Source organism: Amphichorda felina (genome assembly GCF_050947745.1).
Source record: "Amphichorda felina strain 45539 chromosome Unknown scaffold_6, whole genome shotgun sequence".
NCBI classification, from domain to species: Eukaryota; Fungi; Ascomycota; class Sordariomycetes; order Hypocreales; family Bionectriaceae; genus Amphichorda; species Amphichorda felina.
In genome coordinates this window covers 1,874,883-1,889,536 of record NW_028145044.1, presented here as the reverse complement: position 1 = coordinate 1,889,536, position 14,654 = coordinate 1,874,883, and the positions used below count along the sequence as shown (strand labels likewise).

Here is a 14,654-nt window from a genome sequence, read left to right as displayed (position 1 = left end):
GGACAGGGGACATTGACTCTGATCTACGGAGTCGAGGAGCCCACTTCAGCCAACCTGAGCATCGCCTGTGCAGCCATGCCATGCACAGCAACACTCGATCTTACTTATGTACGAAGGTTGCGCCCAAAAGTCTTATTCCATGTGGTACCTGACCTACTATCAATTTTAAACTGGTTTCTTATGTGCAAGGCTGTTAGTTGGTTAGGTGCCAAATGCAATAAGACTTTTGGCTGCAACCTTCGTATGTCCCCGTATCTCCGTCCGTAATGGACCGGGGGCTGATGCTGACGATGTACTCGTACTCGTACATGGCGCGAATTGCTGACACGAGCGTATCTCAGTAGGCGAACCCCAGCGCATACTGAGACTGCCGGTGTGTCAACCCAAGAACCGAAGACAAGTATTGCAGTCGGGGGCAAGGGCCTTGGGCATACTACGTACGAGCACTTCGTACTGTTAAATGTGCATGATGCTACGGGCTTTACTCAAGCCAAGCTTCCACGGCAATGACATGGTATGGCATGGCACGCTGGGGAATCCGGGCGGGCCGGGCTTCTCCCCAAGTGACTGGGAACATACGTACTTCGTACTCGTGCGTCTCCCGTACGGATCCGATCATGCGAGATTCGCAGTGGACACCCTCATATATATGCCGACCTGAGAGATGACTAAGAAGGAAAGACAGTAATCCCATATTGCGGGCGACATGTGACAGGTCACTAGAACAGTTTTGTCACTGTGTATCCGTACGATAGATGAATACTAAACCATGCGACCGTCTGACAGCGATCTGGTTTTGACGCGTGTCATAGCCACCATGCAACAGCAACAGCACCGATCACTGATGAATAGAGGGGGATAAGAGCTTTTTCGACGATTATTGCCTCTTTGCCTCTCGCCCTTTTTAACGGTCAGAACGGCTAGAACGGCCCGCGCTGCAACATCGTGGTAGCCGTGCTCGGCGAACAGGCTCCACTAACGACGATCTACGGGAACTACGAGTAGTACGAGGTAGTTGAGTCGGTATCACGACTGGCACTACTAGTATGGTAGATCTGCCGTACTTAACGCGAATCTGCTCCGCAAACAGCCTCCGGACAGAGCTCCGTTCGGGGACAGACAAGATCTGATCTGATGTGCGCCAGCCACCGGAGCTAGAGGGGCGGTCCAGAACCTTCAATGGCGGCGGATGCGGGAATGGCGGCAGTAAACTCAAGGGCAGACAGAAGCATGATGCCAAAGCTCCGAGGCACCCCTCTTCGGCAGTTCAGTCGAGGAACCCAGCCCTGAAATAGTGTTCCCAAGACGGAGTAGCACAGTTTCTCTGCGTCCCTGATCGGGTCAGTGTTAGATGGATGGACAATCGATTGAACCGAGCGTCAGGCCCACAGCCGTCGAAGTTCTGCTCCCGGTGGAATGGAAAGCAACATGTGGACGGTCTGTTTTGGAAATGGGAATCCGAATCCTCGTTGCTTTTCCCTATCTTTACCTTCAAGCTAGGAGGTATGACACGAGGTAAACCTGGATGAGGCGAGGAGGTTGGGGGCTATTACGACTCCCTCCTACGAGTACTTACTATGTACGAAGCACGAAGTACGAGGGAGAAAATACAGCCCCACTCCAACACCCCCCATACCTACGGATAGAGGCTAGTGCCTCTCCTAGCCTCCTAGTACGATATTAATACTAATCCTATGGATACATACGAGTAGGAGTATCCGTACTCGTAGGTGCTTCCATGACCATGGAGCCATGTACTACCACTCCTACGGGCGTAGGGTCTATTAGTTTTTCTTGAACACCCAGATTTGAGAAACCTCGCGTCACATCTCACATCTCGCATTCAGCATATGCGCCACGTCGCACAAGCGCCATGCATGCGGCAATGCACGCAGCAACACACCAATCTCCATTCTCCAGCTTTCAGGGCAGGCAACAGCCAGCACCAGGGGTCCCGCGGACGTACGAGTGCACACGCAGGAGCCGATGGCCCGCTAGATCTTGACAGTGACACAGTGTGGTTCCAACTTCCCCATCCCCAGGCCCCGGCTTGGTGGATCATACAGAGACCAATCGGCCACCAACGAGATTGGGAGGGGAGCATTCCGATGGATCTTCGCCTAGGATACGACATCAGTCTATCAGACAACAGAGGGGCTACGATCGGCTCCGATCCGGAATTGGCGTTGGTGACACAGCATAATACTAGTACTACGAACAACTATGCAGCTAAGTTCTACCCGTTGGGCGTTCGGCGACCAACAATCCAAGATGTCTTCGACCTTCGATCTCCATATGTACCGCCAACGGCCCAACGGCTTCTAATTCGCCGCTAATCTCGACCGCAGCTCCGGGACGCTCCCGGTCCGGTCGGCTCAGACACAACCCGCTAACAAGCCGTCCGTCCCGGGACAATTCTTTACTCGTACGAGTACTAGTAGCCAGTACCCTCCAAGGTACGTACGTACGGAGTAGTACTTAGGTGGTGGGTTGTCTGTCTTACCTGAATCGGGGAAATTCTCCTTGGCGACCACGTCTTTCTCTGCCATCGACGGGTCCCAAGGAGGATACTAGCGGCCAAAACCATCCGGCGCCGTCGCTAAGGCAGTGCTGACGGCCCAAGAGCAAGGGAGACCCCTCCCGGACTCCCCTCTCAAGCATTCATTTTCGGGAGCGCCAGAAGCACAGCTGGAGGTGCGTGGCCATCTCGCGCCACCTTTCCAGGGCTGGCTTCACCCGCAGGGCCGCTGAGAAACGTGACACCAACCCGTCCTCTTTGGTCGCCGAGGACAGTGACACACTGGGGAAAGGGGGGAGGTAGGGCAGGCGAATGACTTCAACCAAACATGAATGGTTCCTTCGCCACCCGTGGCGCCCGTGTGACGGCTGTCTGTCTCAGACAGAGAGCCAGAAGAACCGGTGGGTAGCTCCGCGAGATAGAGAGACAATTCCACGAGCTTCGGGACACGGTTGGGGGTCAGCAACTCCAGTGGTGGCCCATTGACGACAAGAGGAGGGGGGAGGAGGGAGAGGAGGAGGGGGGGAAGCTGAACCACAAGGCATGGAAAGGCATCGACTGCAGTTTCCCCGTGACTCTTACAGTCTGCGCCGACTGTCTCGTTATGCCAGCCTCGGATTTGATTAATGATGCTATCTAGTTATGTATACGTTCCCAGCACATCATAACCACCCCGGCCATGGAAGGAACGTGCGTGCGAGATGGTTGAGCACTCCGAGTCGCACAGGAGACCAGCAAGGGTATCTTCGCAAGCTCTCCAATATCTAGTAATGCCGATGTCTATGATGATCCGAGTCTAGCAGCACACTGCCGGCAGCCATAAGCCGCTACTCAGATCCGGTTTCTAGCTTGACTTCTGAGTCTAGCTTCATGTCCGCACCCAAGCCGAGCTGGGCCCCCAGTTTGGGTGTGTCCCCTGCTTCCTCCCCTGTCGTTAATCCCTTTCTGATAGCAAGGACACTGTCAACGATGACAGCGTCGATCCCCTCTTTGACTTGCCGCTGTGCGCCTGTTAGCCCCCCCTCCCCTGTCATTTTTTGGTGAAGCTGTGTGATCACTTACCTGGACCAAGAGGGGATCGTTGTTGGACGTTCCATAGCTCACGCATACCAGCCCGTTCTCCTTGACAACCCTGACCAGCCGGGGGCTGTTAATTAACGCGTCTGCCGCCGAGACTATACCTAGCAAATTCCATCGACTTGCAAAGCGAATGGCCTCCTGCAACGACGACGCCCGAATATCACCCACAGGGGCGCACCCCGCATCGGTCAGGAACAGGATAGGAATAGAGGGCTGCTTATAGCTGAGACACAGGCAGATGTCTGGGTTGAAGGAGCTGAAGATGATGTGCCGTTCTCCTGCAAGATCATAGACCTTAGACAGGACTGTATCACAGAAGGAATTGACCTCCACGGCGTACGTGTCCATCTCATGCTCCTCGCTCTCGTGAAGCATAGGGTACTTCATCTCGATATTGAAACCAATCTTCTCGGGAAGCTTTCGGAACAGATCCTCCAGTGTTGCAAATGGCGCCTGGATGAACTTGCCCCTCGAGTTTGCCTTGAAGCCCTTCTCTTTGAAATCCCTCGTGTGCTTCATGCGCTCGTCCAATTCATCCGAGCTTCCCGAACCGGCAGTTCCCATAGATTGCGACCGGACGGGGGCGAAGCTGCTACTACGATTCCGGCGCCCGCCTTCCTTTCGCGTTGCTTTGCCTGAACCGTTCGTCTGGGAGTGGTGACGGGTGCTGTCGGGGTTGATGTGCAAGAACTGCTCCAGCGTCAGGGTGTGGACAGGGGCATCGATGCCTGTCTCGCTGACCAGGAAGTCATGGTACACGACGGGGACGTGATCCTTGGTCAGTTGCACGTCAAATTCCACGTAATGAGCTCCGAGATTGGCCGCTGCGATGAAGGACGGTAAGGTATTCTCTCCGAGTTGTAGGGATCGATTAGACGTGATATTCTTGCCGAGACCTCGGTGTCCGATGAGCATTGTTGACGAGAGCTTCTTCCAGTACGTCTGTCTCGAGGTGACCTCCATGTTGGGATGATAGAAGGGGGTGATGACAAGGAAGTTGAAGTTGACGGTGCCAATGACATCAAGCTGGCTCGACATGATGGGTACGCAGACGTCGCCTTGGAGATTGACTCGGCCACTCCCCAGGTTAGGTTTAATGGACGAAAGAAGGGCGACGGCGCGGCCAATCTTATGTTTCTCGTTACCAGAGTACGTAGGAACAATGTCGAAGAAGAGCTTGACTTTTGTTGCGTCCCTGGTCGTAAATACAATCGGCTCTGTAGAGACATTATCGTGAACGGGGAGGTCAACAATCGTGGGCTCGCCGTCAGCTCCACCGGCAGACACCACCACCGACAGTGCCGTGTCGAGTTGTGTGTTGTGTGCTTCTGTGAGGGGAACTCGATCCAAGTTCACGGCTTCTATGCGTTTCCTCGCGTCTATCGACCCTAAACTGACGTGAACCAAGCTCTCGTTGGTGAGGTAACGATGACCAAACGTCTTGACTGGCTCAGCTTGCCGATGAACGTTTCCGTTACCATTGGACTTGCGCTCGTCAAGGGAGCTGTTCTCACGGGGAGTTAGTTGAGGCGACACAGCAGCCTTCGCGACTATCTCCCCCTCCTTTGTGTGAGGCGCCAGAAACTTCGCAATGTCCATGTGTCCTCTAAGGGCGGCGTGCTCCTTGGCGGTCCAGCCAGATGAGTCCGGCTGCGAGGCATCAGCGCCCGAAGCAATCAACAGCTTAACGACGGACAGATGACCGTCAACCGAAGCAACATGAAGAGGGGTCCAAGCATAGGCATTCTCCACAAGATTTAAATCTGCCTTTGCCATCTCGCTTCCTCTCAAGATCACTCCAGCACACTCATCATGGCCGAATCTAGCAGCGACGTGCAGGGCAGTTTCGCCCATCTCGTCTCTCCAGTTGATGTCGACACCGGCCTTGACAAGCATCTCTACGATGATTGTGTAGTTGGCCTTGGTTGCGAGGGCCAGGACTGCCCCCGACTGCTGGACTGTCTTGCGAATCTCAGCCTTGGATTCGCTGCTGGGTCTCCAGTTCTCCCCCTGGAGGAGCGCCTGCGTCGTGAGAGGATGGCCGCCGATGACAGCAAGATGCAGAGGCGCCTGACCATCATTGTCCTGCCACTCAGGGGCGTCGATCCCGTCCTTGGCGTCAAACTGTTCCCACTCCTGCATCTTGGCCATGACAATCTGGCAAACGACAACAAAACCAAATTGCGCAGCGTAATGGAGGGGCAATCGTCCAAACGAGTCACGGCTCTTGAGCGCCGAACGTTGCTCCGGTTTCAGAGTGTCCAGGAGATAGATGAGAATCTGGACGGCCTCGTCATCCTTGGTGAGGATGTTACTCTCGTCTCTATTCAGTGTCTTTGTTGGCACTATTGACACGGCCGGCTGGATGTGTCTGTTGAACTGAGTCCCGGCCGGGACGGGGTAGGTATTCGAGTTTTGGTCTGAGGGTGCTGACTTGGTGCGACCAATGTGGATAACAAGGCGATGGATACAATTACGGCCGTTAATATCGTCAGGCTCTTCGAGGTCTTTGATATGATCCAAGAGGTACGCGATGCAGTTTCTGGAGCGCGCCGATATAGACCGCTGAAGCAGATTGAGCAGGAGAACCTGTATCCCTACCTCGGCATTGACGTTGGCTTCTTCCAGACCATCCTTGAGCGACTCAACATTGTCGTTGCGAACGGCCTGGTCCAGGGCATCAAGCTGAGCTTGTGGCAGGATAACCATGGCTGTGGATGATACTCGTCCCAGCGAGCGGATGGACCGGTCAGATTTCGAGTCATCAACATTCTGCGCATCGCCCAGGACCGACAGCCACCGGTTGATGTCTGCAAGCAGTCTACTGATGTGCCCATCCTTGGCAAAAGGTTTGGGATCAACCTTGGTAGAGATGTATCGGTGCTGTGTGGTAATCTGGGGGACTTTCTTGTCGAGCTTCTTGGTGATCTTGACAAAACCACGACGGTTGATCTCACCGAACCACTGCAGGTTGCGCAGCTGCGTCCTTAGATCGAGCAGGGCGCCCATGAGCTCCTCAATCTCATCCTGGTCAAGGGTCCCGATCACGTCGGGGACGCGACCGTAGCGGTTCTTAAGGACATGGAGGCGTCGGCAGGAGTCGGCGAACTTCTTGTTGTAAAAGGCGTCGACAACCTCGAGGTTGCGGTCTAGGGCGAAGAAGAACTCTGGAAGAAAAGGGAAGATACATGTTAGGGAGACGGGTCCTCTCCGAGGTGTCACTCGACGAGAAGAGACAGGGTCCGCCCACCTGCTGGATCCACCTGCTCGCCAGTCTTGACTTTTTGAGAAGCCGACTTTACGAGCTTCTTAAGGCCCTTGTAATTGATGTATGAGGCTGCCCACTCGGGCACCTGGTTGCGTGGGAGACTACGCGATTGGGGATATAATCAGCGGCAAAGCCAGAGACACAGGGCCAGGCATGACGGGGGCCTGTTCGTAAAGGGGGAAACCCAACTTACGTGCGGCCAAACTTCATGATGCTCCCAGGTTGTCGACACTCGGCAGAGCAACCGAATATCGGAGGGCGGTGTATCGGCAGTGTTATCTCAAGAAATTAGGTCCTTAGCGTAGCGAAGGAGGTGTGATAGGGGGATGCCGCCAAGAGGAGCCGGTGAACGCTCGCTTTGCACGTCGAGAACAGATCAGCCAGAGAGCTGGTCCATTGCGAAAACTGACGTGGCGGCGTGTCTAGACAAATCAGGAATCAAGTGTAGCTGGGATTGAACGATTGAAGGGGACCAGGGCAGAAAAGGGATGAAGAAGCCAAGAAGCGTCGAGTCTGGTGATGCCGGTGGCAGGTATGTAGAGCCGTAGGCAGCTTGCGCAAAACCCCGTCAGCCCAGTCGGGAGTCTGCCAGTCAACCAGAATGGGGCATTGATGATGGGCAGTCGGGGATGCGGTTGGCCCACTAGCCAGTCAGATGACCTATGGAGACGGTGTGTTCGCGGCAGGGGAACGTGGGTGTGGATTTGCGATTTGCGGTGCGAAGAGACGTGATGACTCTGGGAGTTCTGAAGATTCTGGAGGAATGCGCCCGCAACTTCTGCTCACAGCTCACCCGTCCAACTCTAATCCCATCTGATTCGCGTGCTCACGCCACGTGGGCCTTTGAGGTTTCGAGGTTCGCTGGCTGCCGTCCGTAGACAGCGCAGATTCATGGGCATGCATCACATGGGGGAAATTAATGGCTTGGAGGGAAGCTGGATACTACCTAGAAAGTGGCATTTCCGTGCAATGTGCAGATGTATGGCACTCTGGTGCCTCGAGATATGCCCCGTCGCGCCTGCAGTGCAGCCACCATATGGTGAGAACAATCGCGAAAGTGTGACATCAGCGCCCGGTTCAGATAATTCCCGGTGGTAATACGTCAGGTTAGTATCCGTACTCCGTACCTGCTAGTAGCAGTACTTTACCGTGCCCACTACTGGCTCGCAGTGGTGGGGGCCACCGGTAGTTGCCCTGGATGAAACCTCACATGTACGAATACATCCCGATACACGTACTCGTACCGCCTACGTAATGTTCCTACCTTACTAGGCACCTACCAGCCGGTCCAGCCGGTGCCGGAGGCTCAGCAGACACTAACAGGATGGTACAGGAAGGAGGCTCAACACCAACATCCCCCATCCTACCAACCAACCACAGCACGCTGAACAAAATTTGTGGGCAACACCACATCACCAGCCATGCACTGCAGCTGCAGGCCTCACCGACAGCAACCCATTCAAATGTTCCCTGTGGTTGGCATGACACATCGCCTCCCACGTCTTCCCTCTTTCCTCCCCCCATAGGGTAGGTCTTTAAAGATCTTGGTATTCGCATGATAAATAGAGTGCATGGTACACGTAAGTGAGAGCACACGTGAGTAAGAGTACACGGCACCGTCCGAAGCCTCTCTATCAGGTTCGGTGCTCCTGCAACCCAGCCATTGTCGTCCGTCTCGCCGCAAAGTCTCCCCAAAAGTCATCATACTGCCGTCGTATCCGCAGAGGCCTCTCTTGTTTAGGCGCCTCCGCAACGGCCCGCGCTGGCATTGGACGGCGTTGCTTCTTGGTGTCTTGAGTCTGGGTATCAACAGTGCCAGCAGCCTTTTTCTCCTCCTCCTTCGCCTCAACTAGAACACGTCGGCTGACCCTCAAGGCATACGAGACCTCTTCCCCCAAGCGCTGAGCAGCCTCGATTGCCGTGCCGCAGATGTGCATAGCCATTGATGTCCGGAACTCGAGTGGTAGGTCTGGTTTGAGTAACCTGCTTTCCTGAGACTTGACCGTTTTCCGGACCCGGGTCAGCTCCTTATCAAGGCTCTCCATCTGTAGTAATCGGCTCTTTGAGGCTCCGGGCGCGCCGACATCGCCCCTTTCTTGGGACACCACGAGAGCAGCTGGCAATGTCAAGTTGGTCATCGAGACCTCTCCAACAAAGGTGGCCAGTTCTTGGCGTGAGATGCCCAAACTCGACAGTCCTTGATCCGATAGGGATTCTCCTGATATTCCCAGTCCAATCATGTCCAGTAATGAGTAAACACGGTCTATCAGGTAGGCAACAGTGTTGTCATCACGCGACATCAGCATGAACGACCACATCCCCCAACCCTTGCTGAAATCCCGCACCAGTTGCACCGCTGCTTTCCAATCCAGGGCAACAAGGCATTCGTCCAGAACCTGCTTGACGACCCTCGAGGTGATGTGGACGCCAGCTCGCATGCATGACGAGAAGAAGGCCATCGCATGGTCAAACATGTGGAACCGGAGAAGCCCACTGAGAATCTCCTCGACAATGAGACGATTCAACGGTGCGTGCTCCCACACATAATCTCCGCCAAGCGTTCGCCTCTTGGTATCGGTCGCCCAGTCCTGAAGCCGCACGTTGTCCTCAAACTCCCCGATGTCTCTACGCCTATACTTGGCGCCCGTCTTCTGGTCCAGCCCCGCAATGCAGGCAATGGCACGCAGAAACCTGCCGTGATTTCCTGTGACCTTGTAGTGGTGTAAGATCGCGACATATGTAGACGGAGTTGGCAGTAATCGGCTGTTGTAAAAGAATGTAGATACGACCGCCTCCGAAAAATGTCGGTATCCCCGATGCTTGTCAAAGGCCGCAATCAGGGTGTTGAGTGTGTGCATGTCGGGAGGATATGCCGATATAAGCAGATTGTAGCATACTCTGCCCACCTTCTCCTTCAGCCCCAGCTCTGGGTCGTGAATCGCGCATCGATTAGCACTGTTGAGCATATTCGTATTATCTCGTGCCCTCCGTGGGTTGATTATCCTGTAGGTGTAACGTGGAAAGCCCGTGTCCATCAGCTTAGCCGCTTCGTCAAATGAAGGACACGGTCGAGATTCGTTCGGTGAGGTTTCGGCTCGTGACATCATCTGCTCCACGAGGGCGAGGATGCTGTCGCTGAGGCGCCGCATCTGCGCCTGCCCCTTCGGATCTCGTCGGGATATCGACAGCTCCGTTTCCTCCAGTATCATAGCTTTCTCCAGTCGTTCGAGGTTCGTCTGTCGCAACCGCGCCATCGACGCTTCATCAGCGCAGCCATAGTGTTCTAATTGTAGTTTCTCTCGTAGCTCCGATGCTTTAAGAGTAGCTGGTTTGTGAATCTCCTTGAAATGTGGTCGGCCCTTGTAGATATTTTTCAAACTCCGCCATAATTCGTCCATCTGTGTCTCACTGAGGTTCGAGAGGCCCGATTCAAGGCTCTCGGGGCTTAAGTCGTCCGAGCCATTCTGCTCGCGGAGCTTGGCCAAGTCTCGCCGGGCATCCTCCAATTGGAGGTCCAGGTCCTTCCTTCGCTCATCTTTCCGTACGGCATCGACAATGGCGGCGGAGGCAAACACGGAACTATAGGCGGCAGTGAAGATTTCGGCAAAGGTCGGCTTCCGGCGAGGAGCTGTCACCCGCCGACCAGCTCCATTCATGACGGTGCTGCAAGACCTGCAGCCGCAACGATGGGCCAGGCCGGCCTTAGACCATAATGATTTCATGAAGCTGCGGCCCGGCGAGCTTGTCGCACATGGTCTCTGGTCGGGGTCGTGGTGGAGGCGCCAATTGAGGTCGATGGATAGGCCGTTTGGAAATTGTGGTCTGAGCTGAGGCTTTTGGCATTCATCCGAGGTCCTCCGTGCCAAGCTGTCACGTGAGCATGAATAGACTTTCACTGACAACGTCGGCCTCACGACCATTTGAAATATAATTACTAGTTTCACCAGTGTTAACTTAAATAATTGAAACCATCCGCTGTTTAAGGGCGGTTATGGCATTTTAAAAAGACGTCGTGGTCTATCTGTATAGAAGCTGCAGCTACGGAGCGGTAGACCCTGAGATAAAAAGAATATATTACGAATAATAAGAGGGGGCTCTCTTTGCAGTCATATGCCCACACATAGGTACCGAGCTAGTCTAATCGTTCCAGCAACCCCATTCAGGTTGCAGTAATAATGGCCAATTTGAAGGTGCTAATTAGGCAGTGTCGAGGAAGTATTATGATAAGAAGGGTTCTAGTTGCCCGTTGATAAAAACTTCCGAGATCACGTGGTGCCCCTCCCCCTCCATTCATTCCCTCACTCTTACATCTCGTCTTTGTGAGAAAACTAGTGTGAAGAACCACCGTCTGCGGGAGTGGAATAATCAAGTCTTGGAGCACTCGTTTAAGCCTATTCAAAATGTTCACTCTGCTACTCACGGCAGAGCTGGATGGGTAATGAACCTCCTACCACAGAGCCAGGCAAATATGCTGATAGAATCAACAGTGTGACCAACCTGAGACCTGACGACTCTGAGGCCAACCCATTCTGGTACATGTTCAAGGTCCAGTGCACCTCGTGCCGGGAGACACACGCAAACTATGTTGGCGTGAACCGCTTTGTGCGCGAGATCCCCCATTTTTGCATGGGATGATCGATTATCTAACACCATCCGAACCAGGAGATGAACGATATGAGCGGAAGCCGGGGAGAGGCCAACTTTGTATGGAAATGCAAGAACTGCAAGGTGAGCAGATGATCTTTGTGTCCGTCTTGGAGGCCCCAGGCTAAGAAATGCTGCAGCGGGAATCTTCTGCTTCGATCAAGGAGGCACCCAAGCCTTACCAACAGGGGGAGCCGCCTAAGGCACAGAAGCTGATTGAGTTTGACTGCCGTGGACTCGAGTTCACCGAATTCAAGCCCGAGGTACGAAGTCTAAAAGAGGACCCCAACTATACATGCTCACTGGATTAGGGCGACTGGCTTGCGGACGGTATCGAGTCTGGGAGCAAGTTCACTGCTATCGACCTAACAGACGGCGAATGGTACGACTATGACGAGAAGGCTGGAGAGGAGGTGAGCATTAAAGAAATGACTTGGGAGATTAAGCGCGCGTGAGGAAAAGTGATGCGTGAGAAAGGTGGTCGATGTAGTCCTTATTTATTGAATGAGCTATGAGTTCTTGACAAGAAGGAGTGTTGGGCTTGTGCAGGGTAAGCAAGGTACTCGATTGTACCAGTAGGAGCAAAAACACGTTGACCGCCAATCGACTTCTTGCGCCCCACATGAAAGACTCTCATCCCATCGAACTTCACTCCCAACAAGACAACATGCAGAGCCCGTAACTTGACATCTCGGGTCTTAATCAACGAACCTTTCGAAAGTATGGCATCAAACAGCATTTCAACGACGCTGGAGTACCTCACCGACGCGGCGCATCTCATGAGGATAGCAGCCCCTGAGACGGCGGCTCATCTCATGACCCAGCGCAGCCATCTGATGTTCCATCACGACATGGCAATGTCCGATACCCAGCGACAGCATGTCTGCGGCGCCTGCGGACACATCATGATTCCTGGAATTGAGAGTGAGCTTAACCTCGAAGCCCGGAGAGCCAGACGCAGCACGAAGCAGACTCGGACTCGGACCCAGCGACCAAAGGCTCAATCCGCCAAAACCTTTACAAAAGTCATCCGATGCAGCCGCTGTGACCGACCGACTAGGGTCGGCCTCACTCCACCGGCACCAGCTTCCCGTCGCAAGGCCGGCGCAGCCAAGGCAAAAGCTGTGGGTATGATTCGGAGCTCGAGCTCTGCCAAAGGTGCTGAGGTTACGACCGCGCCGAAGGCCTCGACCAATGCAAGCAGCAAGAAGCGTGCAAAGAATCGCAAGGCTGGGCTACAGGCGCTGCTCGCGGGACAACAGCAGCAAAAAGCTAACCCACTGAGCCTCGCCGACTTCATGAAGAAATGAAGGCCATTTTTCTTCCCTCGTGTTGGCCTCTAGGAGCGGCGTTGGAGATGCTTCCAGCACCATTTGGAAGCGCCTAGCTGCAACGGTCTAGAACCGAGTTCGGGAATGACATAATAACTGGAGCTTTGGGTACCCCTCCAAAAATTTCCCAGACCCCTCCATCGAACTCGCTCACACCAGCACCACACGTCGCATTGCCATATTCGACTGAACAAAAGTCAATTTATTCTCAAGTTGGCCGCAGCGAGAATTGCAGAGGAATTGCCAGAATCGCGAAATGTCTACCGACGACCAGAAGGCGCAAGTCACGCAGAAGCAGGACCCCCAGGAGTTCTTCCAGACCATCGGCGACAAGGTCAAGAACTTCTCATCCCCGCAAAATGACGATGCTGCCAAAGACGACGAGGACGAGCGACCTCCCGTCGAGGAGGTCGAGTCGCTCTGCATGAACTGTGGCAAGAATGTGAGTGATCACCGCCATTTGGATTCGATGTTTATGTGAGAAATATGACTCCTAACTCTCATTTGGTTGACAGGGCGTCACCCGACTGCTTCTCACCTCGATCCCCTACTTCCGCGAAATAGTCATCATGTCCTTCCACTGCGACCACTGCAACACTCAGAACAACGAGATACAGGCCGCTGGGACCATCCAGCCCAAGGGCACCCACTACGAATTACGACTCACCACTCTTGACGACTTCCAGCGTCAAGTTGTCAAGTCCGACACCGCCACCGTCAAGTTCATCGAGCTCGACCTCGAGATCCCGGCCGGCCGTGGCCAGCTGACAAATGTTGAGGGTCTTCTGTCCACCGTCATCGACGATCTGGAGCTAGGCCAGGAGGCTCGTAAGGAGCAGGCCCCCGAAATCTTCCCCAAGGTCGCCGAGATCATCGCCAAGGGGCGCTCCATGCTTCTGGGCGATGCGTTCCCCTTCCGCCTATTCGTCGATGACCCGGCTGGCAACTCGTTCATTGCGCCCGACCTCAAGGATGGTGTGGGCAAGTGGGAGAAGCGCGAGTACCTGCGCACCCCTGAGCAGAACGCTGCCCTCGGCATTAGCGACAGCGCTGGCGGTGCTAGTGCTGAGGCTGCTGCCATGAACATGCCTCTGACGGCCGACGGCGACATCGTCCCCAACGAGGTCTACGACTTCCCGGCTACCTGCCCCGGCTGCATGCACCACTGCACCACGCACATGAAGATGGTTGACATCCCCCACTTCAAGCAGGTTGTCCTCATGTCCACCGTCTGCCACGACTGCGGCTACCGCTCCAACGACGTCAAGACGGGCGGTGAGATCCCCGAAAAGGGCGAGAAGATCACCCTCCGCGTCGACGACGAGACCGACCTTGCTCGCGACATCCTCAAGAGCGAGTCCTGCGCCCTCAGCTGCCCGGAGCTTGCCCTCGAGGTCAACCCCGGTACCCTGGGAGGGCGCTTCACCACCGTCGAGGGCCTCCTCACCCAGGTCCGCGACGACCTCCGCTCCCAGATCTTCGAGACTGGTCAGGGCGGCGACTCCCTTGCCCCCGAGCAGCGCTCCCAGTGGGACACCTTCTTTACTGGCCTGGACGCTGCCGTGAACGGCGAGAGGCCCTTCACCGTCATCCTCACCGACCCGCTCGCCAGCAGCTACGTTCAGCCGCTCGTTGACCCGCCTGCGCCGGACCCTAAGATCCAGCGGGAGATGTACGAGCGGACAGATGAGGAGGAGGAGGAGCTCGGGCTGAAGGATATGAAGGTGGAGGGGTATGAGCAGGACGAGCAGGCCAAGGAGGATGATAAAGCCAAGGAGTTATAGCGTCGCACATACAAGGTACATGATGAGAT

General features: G+C 54.8%; 5 protein-coding genes across 5 annotated transcripts; 3 read left to right on the top strand and 2 right to left on the bottom strand.

The window, feature by feature from the left end:
- Positions 1-3,345: 3,345 nt before the first annotated feature.
- Positions 3,346-7,076, bottom strand: GDE1_1 (glycerophosphocholine phosphodiesterase; the record flags this gene model as incomplete). Its single annotated transcript, XM_083195837.1, has 4 exons — positions 3,346-3,519; positions 3,581-6,765; positions 6,849-6,967; positions 7,060-7,076. 4 exons carry the CDS (start codon positions 7,074-7,076, stop codon positions 3,346-3,348), a joined length of 3,495 nt encoding a protein of 1,164 aa, XP_083048853.1.
- Positions 7,077-8,500: 1,424 nt separating this feature from the next.
- On the bottom strand, positions 8,501-10,522 carry ACO1O0_006445 (uncharacterized protein; the record flags this gene model as incomplete). Its single annotated transcript, XM_083195836.1, has 1 exon — positions 8,501-10,522. The coding sequence occupies one exon, from the start codon at positions 10,520-10,522 to the stop codon at positions 8,501-8,503; it is 2,022 nt and encodes a 673-aa protein (XP_083048852.1).
- Positions 10,523-11,266: 744 nt separating this feature from the next.
- ACO1O0_006444 (CXXC motif containing zinc binding protein) lies at positions 11,267-11,965 on the top strand (the record flags this gene model as incomplete). Its single annotated transcript, XM_083195835.1, has 5 exons — positions 11,267-11,301; positions 11,354-11,468; positions 11,529-11,594; positions 11,651-11,773; positions 11,822-11,965. 5 exons carry the CDS (start codon positions 11,267-11,269, stop codon positions 11,963-11,965), a joined length of 483 nt encoding a protein of 160 aa, XP_083048851.1.
- A 267-nt stretch (positions 11,966-12,232) lies between these two features.
- ACO1O0_006443 (ribonuclease P Rpr2/Rpp21/SNM1 subunit) lies at positions 12,233-12,820 on the top strand (the record flags this gene model as incomplete). The annotated part of the gene is made up of 1 exon (XM_083195834.1): positions 12,233-12,820. One exon carries the CDS (start codon positions 12,233-12,235, stop codon positions 12,818-12,820), a length of 588 nt encoding a protein of 195 aa, XP_083048850.1.
- Positions 12,821-13,097: 277 nt separating this feature from the next.
- Positions 13,098-14,625, top strand: ZPR1 (zinc finger-containing protein ZPR1; the record flags this gene model as incomplete). Its single annotated transcript, XM_083195833.1, has 2 exons — positions 13,098-13,283; positions 13,357-14,625. 2 exons carry the CDS (start codon positions 13,098-13,100, stop codon positions 14,623-14,625), a joined length of 1,455 nt encoding a protein of 484 aa, XP_083048849.1.
- Between the last annotated feature and the right edge of the window lie 29 nt (positions 14,626-14,654).